Source organism: Sabethes cyaneus, chromosome 3 (assembly GCF_943734655.1).
Source record: "Sabethes cyaneus chromosome 3, idSabCyanKW18_F2, whole genome shotgun sequence".
Lineage (NCBI taxonomy): Eukaryota > Metazoa > Arthropoda > Insecta > Diptera > Culicidae > Sabethes > Sabethes cyaneus.
This window is the reverse complement of record NC_071355.1, coordinates 16606857-16614128: the sequence shown is the minus strand read 5'-3', so window position 1 is coordinate 16614128 and position 7272 is coordinate 16606857. Positions and strand designations below refer to the sequence as shown.

At 38.9% G+C, this 7272-nt stretch overlaps 2 protein-coding genes across 5 annotated transcripts; one reads left to right on the top strand and one right to left on the bottom strand.

Annotated features, from left to right (window-relative positions):
- Positions 1-139: 139 nt before the first annotated feature.
- On the top strand, positions 140-1695 carry LOC128741762 (glyoxylate reductase/hydroxypyruvate reductase). Of its 4 annotated transcripts, none has more exons than XM_053837782.1 (4): positions 140-402; positions 499-642; positions 698-865; positions 923-1695. In XM_053837782.1, exons 2-4 carry the CDS (start codon positions 575-577, stop codon positions 1650-1652), a joined length of 966 nt encoding a protein of 321 aa, XP_053693757.1. In that variant the 5' UTR covers positions 140-402; positions 499-574; the 3' UTR covers positions 1653-1695. The 4 variants fall into 4 exon arrangements, with proteins under 4 accessions (XP_053693757.1, XP_053693756.1, XP_053693755.1 ...); XM_053837781.1 differs by having other exon boundaries at positions 481-642; XM_053837780.1 differs by having other exon boundaries at positions 478-642.
- On the bottom strand, positions 1675-2273 carry LOC128741763 (U6 snRNA-associated Sm-like protein LSm3). Its single transcript, XM_053837783.1, has 3 exons — positions 2152-2273; positions 1984-2091; positions 1675-1922 (listed from the first exon to the last, which is right to left on the bottom strand). Exons 1-3 carry the CDS (start codon positions 2167-2169, stop codon positions 1743-1745), a joined length of 306 nt encoding a protein of 101 aa, XP_053693758.1. The 5' UTR covers positions 2170-2273; the 3' UTR covers positions 1675-1742.
- Between the last annotated feature and the right edge of the window lie 4999 nt (positions 2274-7272).

Below are 7272 nucleotides of genomic sequence, written 5' to 3'. Positions count from 1 at the left end.
GTGTGACGATTGCCGTGCCGGAGCCGGTAAATAATGTTTGTGTTTACATTTTTGCACCGTTCTTTTTCAGCATCTGCGCTGGTGTGATTTTCGAGCAGTTTTGCTCGAATGCGATAAGTAATCTACACGATTATTTTTTATATGGTGCTCCGAAGTTTCGCAATCGGTTTTAGAAATAATCAACAAAATTAGAGATTACACAATTAATTTACAGGAAAAAATTAATTTTAATCCGTGAAACACATTGTAACAGTGCAATTCCATTAACAGAACGAAGCGATAGCGAGAGAAGTTTACTATAGCATACAACAGCTCCACAGATTGTTGCTGCGTGTGAAAGTATCGTCTCAACAAAATCAGCTGATGCTTTCTCTTGTGTCAATACATACAGCATCGTCGTAGGTAAGTACATTATAGAATGAATATCTTCTTCCGCCCACGCATCCTACGGACTGTGTCAAACGTGATTGTGAACAGCAGTGGCGTTATTCCGCGCAGCCCTTCTCTAAGGTCACCGGACACTGAAGTTCAACCGGTAGTCGGATCTAGCCCCCGAAGCTATTGCTATTTCAACATGAAGCCCAGGGTGTACGTCACACGGAACGATTATCCTCGCATTGGATTGGATCTGCTGAAGGAGGAGTAAGTTTTGGATGTTTTCTCTGAACAGAAATGAACTCTATCTAATCGATGACAGGTGTGACCTTTCAATCTGGGATGAAGGATATCCTGTTCCGCGTGATGAATTCCTTAAAAATGTAGCCGGAAAAGATGCTATTTTCTGTTCTTTAAACGATCGGATAGATAAAGAACTATTGGATCAGGCTGGGCCAAGTCTGAAGATCGTGTCTACCATCTCAGTTGGGTAAGTTACGTTTCCGTGTTTCCATTAAACCAAATAACGTTCCGTTTTTTCCACCAGCTTTGACCACATCGACGTAAAGCAATGCCGTGAGCGTGGTATTCGTATTGGGTACACACCGGATGTGCTAACGGACGCAACCGCTGAACTTACGGTGGCTTTACTGCTGGCAACTACCAGAAGGTTGTTTGAAGCAAATAAGGAAGTTCACAACGGTGGTTGGAAAAGCTGGTCACCAACGTGGATGTGTGGTTCCAGTATCAAAAATTCGGTCGTCGGCATTTTTGGTTTCGGCCGCATAGGTCAGGAAGTTGCCAAACGATTAATTCCCTTCAAACCACTGCAAATTCAATTTACCAGTCGGACGGACAAGTGTATAACAGCGGACGAACTTGGCGTCAGCCAGGTTTCGTTTGATGAGCTCATTGAGACGAGCGATTTTATCATCATATGCTGTTCGTACAACACGCAGACGGCCAATCTGTTCAACGATTCCGTCTTTTCTAGGATGAAACCTTCTACGATTTTGGTTAACACAAGTCGAGGAGGCATCGTCGAGCAACACGATCTGATACACGCTCTCAAGGCAGGAAAGATTCGAGCCGCTGGTTTAGATGTAACGACCCCAGAGCCACTTCCCTTGGATAGTCCACTGCTGCAGATGAACAATGTGGTTGTTCTGCCTCACATTGCCAGTGCCGACGTGGAAACCCGCACTGAAATGTCTCGCATAACTGCTTGCAACATCCTCGCTGGGTTAAAAGGTGTCAAAATGATTTCGGAAGTTTAATAACAGTCGGTATCTATATAGCCGAGCAATGTTAAATCATTTATGATTAATTTATTGATGTCTTACTTGTTGCGATCCGAACTTCTAGGTTTAGCTTCCTACGCGCATGGGAGGCGAAACCAGAATGACGCCGTCCCCTCGAACGAACAACATTGGAATGGTGCGCTTCGTGGTCTTATACACCTCTTCGTAGGTTTCTTCATCAATCTCCACAGTTGTTACCGTTTCTTCCGCATCACCCAGTACCATATTCAAATGTTGATCAAATGCCTACAAAAAAAATTAAACGATCACTCTACCCACATCCAGGACTTCTAATCAGTATACTTACGTGTAATCGTCCTCTCAGTTCACGCTCGTTTCGCATTTTAACATAGATTTTCTCGTCCAAACTTAAGCGTATCAAATCCAGCGGTTCCTTTACGGGGATGATTGGCATCTGTTCAGGACAGAAATATAGTAATGCCGCAAATCGTAGATCAGAATTATTTATACAAACCTGTTCCTCTTCAGCCATTTCTGTTTAATTATCTTGATTCTGTACAGAAATTAAATTAGCCTATGTAAACGTTTTGCAATCGCAATGTGACGATTTTTGTGTTTTGCCAATATAGCGCGTAAGTTTCAGCCGTATCAGTTGTTCAGCTTCGGCTTAGCATCAAACTATCAAACAAAAGAAAACACTAAAAACAAAACTGCTCGATTTTGTCTTGAATCTGCACGAATCGTTTGACAGCATCATGAGCTGTCATTTTCTGATCGTCGCGTCACGGTGAAACGGTGTATTAGAGATGTTCCTAAATTGCAAAAAGTATCGAAAATCAAAAAGTACAAACATTTTATTTGATAACCAAGCGATTTTGCGGAATCAGATTGAAATGTGTACGGTAACCAACCTATTTTGGACCCCATCAGCAGCTGTACATAATTTGGACACTTCGGTTTGATTTTGCTGTAAGTGTCCAAATTATGTACAGCTACTGATGGGGTCCAAAATACGTTGGTTACCCTAAACTCGTGTGCAAATTAAGTACAGCTCTAAATGGAGGGTTAAAACCTGAGACGAGACATGACAATGAGAACACGATTTTCAGACCTCTTTAGGCCAGTCGGTGATTGGCCGAATAAGGTATCTTCGCACGTATGGAGAAACTACTGTTTTACCTGACTCACTGCGAATATACGTGTTATTGAAATAAAACGTAACAATACGTTTTATTCGTTTATAACGACCCCCCGGCACGTCGCCATTTTTCTGTGACTGAATCTGAAACGTCAGAAATACTGGGCGGGAAATCACTCCATAGAAAATCAATGCGACGCCATTGTTGTTTGGGGTACAATACTGAGGGGTCCAACTTAATGGGGGTACTGTCAAACTCTGTAGGCCAAGATAGCGATGTCGTGGAGGTGGTTTATAACGCATATGCAGCTAATATCGACAACAAACGATTTTTTATAAGTTGTGCTTTTGTTATTGCATTTAACTTGTAAATAATTGCATAAATAACAATTCAGTTTCACAATAAAATTATTGCGTGCTACTGGCACTTAAAATATAACGTTTAAGTACGTTATTTTTAGTGATCAAAATTAACGATATTTTCGATACAAGGGCGATATTTTTCGAAACCTTTCGAACCAACACGATCCCGCGAACACAACGCATATTCGCAGTGAGTCAGGTAACACAGTAGCATTATTGTCAAGAATGACGGTTACCCTGGCTTGACATGCTCTTTTCGCTTCGATTTTGCTCTTTTGATTACTGCCCCTCAACCAAGCATTTGAAAAAGTGATCTATGTGGCATTTGTAGAGCTAATAATTACCTACAATGTTGCTGAAGAAATTAAAGTTTTATATTTTGATATTTACGGCTCTATCCAGCTTTTTACGGGCCATAATGGCGGACGTGTTCGTGGTATTTGAACAGCATTTTTAGCAATTCCCTAATACATCGCACGTTTTCTTTCTGTACATTCCTTTAGTTTTACCTTGAACGCGCGGAAAGAAAACGTGCGATGTACTATAGGGAAATGTCAAACATGCTGTTCAAGTATTACGAAGACGTTCGCCATTATGGCTCGTAAAAAGCGGTCTTCTACCTAACTTCTATATTCGTTGCATTTGCCTGCTGTTGGGTTTGAACCCGGGTGTTCCGCGTTGTAAACCTATACCGATTCACTGCGTCACCTTTGTCATATACAAGCGATGTGAATTTTGCCAATGAGTTGTTCTTAAGTAAAAGTTCGTTTTAGAACTTGCAGCAGCTTTATGTAGCGCGAGTTAATTATAGAACATGAAGTTTGGAACCAGGCAATTAACTATAGTAGTGAGATACCGACAGCATATGCTACACAACACAACACAATAATGAAGAGCTTTTCATTCTAATTTATATTTGTAATTAGAAATGTGCGAGGATTAAATTTATTCAAGTGAAATAAAAATAATTAATCTCCAATAGTTTCAGGCTCTGCTGGTTTGATCACCAGAAATATACACAAAAAAGCAGCACGCAGATCTTGTTAGCAACTAAAGTTAGTTCAGAACTTCATGTAGCATCCTAATAGCTTTGAAGTATCTATGAAGTACTCGCAGCACTTCTTAAAGCATTTAGTTCCACGTATACTTGATATACACTACTAATTAGCAAGAAAGTTCCACGGAACTGAATCTGAACTAATTATGAACTTTCGAGTTCGCGTGTCAAGTAATATTCGAACTTTTGGTTGCTTGGGTTACTTCCTTCGAGCCTGTTAATCTGTTCTCTGTGCTTTTAGACCTTGAATATCACTGTTTTCACAGTAAATTTTAATGGATACCGCCAATTTTACAGCGAATAAGGGGGTGATTAAGTGATGTAACACTAAATTTTATTCGGCTTTTTCCCATACAAATAAAAACCAAAAACAGTAAAATTTGTGGTACATTCACTATAAGTTTTACACTGTTTTACAACCAAGTTACAATGGAATTTAAGGTGAGTTCTGCAAAAAAATGGTAGGCTTTCGGATTATTAGGACAAAATAAAACCGGCCGATTAATTATGGTATTTCATGTTTTTGAAAAGATATGACAATGAATTTGATAGGCTTCGAACTACTATGATTTTCGAGCCGCATTCATCGCTCATATTAGAAAAGTAATAGAGGTCAGTACACCTACATAAAAAAATTCGCTCTCCCATTCACGCCTTATCTCAATCTGTTCCTATCGACTCTTTGTTTCATTACTGTCTTCTATCGTTCTCTCTGTCAATTGTAAAATCTACCGTTACAAAAACTTAATTATATGCCTGACACCTCATTCGATGTCAAGACGTAGAAACAACGAGGATAGGAACGGAGCCTTTCCCCGAATACCCGCAGTTAGGAATCGCGGCTAATATGTTGACAGACGAACATGTAAGTCGCAAGCGCCTGCATAGTGTCGTCGTCCCGTCAGTAAAACGAATTAGATTTAACTTCTCGATCGGTGGTTTCTACAGTAGACGGAGGAAGAGACACAATTTGTGTCTACAAATAACTCAACCTGCCAAGGATTGGACTTTAGATAGAGCCAGAAATAGAGAAAAAGTTATACACTGTAAAAAATTATTTTTGATGAAAATAAAAAAAAACATGAAATTTTCAAAATGTAACTTATTTGCCTTTCATTCGCCAGCAATAAAACTTTCAGAAAAAGTAGTGTATATTGTTACCTTTAACATGTCAAAAAATAAAATTTTTAGAAAATGCGCTTTTTTAGATATTTCATTTTTTAGATTTCTTTTCTTTTTTTAACATAAAAAGTTTTTTTACAGTGCACATATTTCTTTAGAAAGTCAATTTTATTATCTACAACTTTGCTGAATACACTATTTTGATCAAATAAACCACTTTTCCAATATAAAATATTTAGGCTGTGAACCATTTCGCGAAATTTTTAACTTTTTGGTTAAAATTTGACAGTTCGATGGTTTTTCGAAAATAACCCTGCTCGGGAGCATGGTTAGTTTTGACCAAGGTTTTGACAGTTCGATGGTTCGCTTCAGAGCCAATGAGATATGCACAGGTGAGGAAGAGAGCTTCGACGTGTTTCACTGATTTTTCGTTGGATTTTTTTTTGCATTGGTATGGATGCTTATCGCATAATAAATTTGTTCAAACAACCCGGGTTGCCATGAGATGAATTTTATCTATCAAATAAAAGCAAATCAACATTAAAAATTCATCCAATTTTAACTCGAACAGAATAAACAATATTTTCATCCTCACCTTATAGGCTCTCATTGAACAAAAAACAACTATCAATACGTCAAATATGAAATGGTTCGCATTCTGAACTGATTTTAACCACTCGAGGAGAAATAACCATCAAACTGTCAAATTTTAACTAAAAAGTTAAAAACTTCGCGAAATGGTTCACAGCCTTAATGGATTAGCACCATTTTTGGTTAGGCCCTTTTGAAAAAGCAGTCGACATCTTAAAAAAATACCTGATATGATAGAATGACACCATTTTTTAAGGAGAACAGCTATGCAAAGTTTCAGCTAAATCAAAAATGATAAATTAAAAAATAAGTTATTTTTTCGTCACTTGACGTGGAATCCCTCTATACCGTTCTTGGAAAACTTTTCATATAATTCGGCAATAATGCAAATTGTTTCGAAGCAGGAAATAACCTCTATCTAAGGTCCAATCCTTGGCAGGTTGAGTTATTTGTAGACACAAATTGTGTCTCTTCCTCCGTCTACTGTAGAAACCACCGATCGAGAAGTTTAATCTAATTCGTTTTACTGACGGGACGACGACACTATACAGGCGCTTGCGAGTTGCGACTTACTTGTTCGTCTGTCAACATATTAGCCGCGTTTCTTAACGCAGGTGTTCGGGGAAAGGCTTCGTTCCTATGGTATACATTAACCTCGTTGTTTCTACGTCTTGACATCGAATGACAATCGAAAATTTATTGTTACATCACTTAATCACTCTCTTCTTCGCTGTAAAATTTTTACAAAGATTTTCACCGTTTCAATGTGGTTTTTCGAAGTCTCAATATTTATAACAGTGAAATTTAATGTTTTTTCGTTATACATTTTTATTCGAGTGGTTCTTACCTGTTGTTCAATGCTTGGTTCAATTAATGTTTTACACTCTGAATTGAGTGCAAAAGCTTTGGTGTTTTCGGAAATTCGGTGAAACACTATTTTTTGAATTTTTCCGCGGCGTCGGGTTGTATTCAAATTTTTACAATTTTCTGCCAACCCAGCTTAATTTGCTGACTGCCGCAATTTGTCATAAGGCCTCAGCTGCAGCGCTCTATCCACTTCCGGATGGCGTTGCTTTTAATACTTGCCGGCCCGGGAAACCATCACATTCCGCTCAGCGCCGTCTCATGTCTTTGTCCAGTTCGCGCATATTTGCGAGGCATTTGATAGCCGATCTCGGGTTATATCCCACCGAATACTGAAGGTCGTTTCTCTCGCTGAAGGTCGTTTCTCTCTCGGACAGTTTTGAGGTTCCTTCTATCCCTTGTTACATTATTCCTGCAGCTAGGCAAATGGAATAAGTTAGGTAAATTCCTCCCACAATTTCTGTCTGGGACCTTCCATGATCGATTGGAAAAGAGATCGA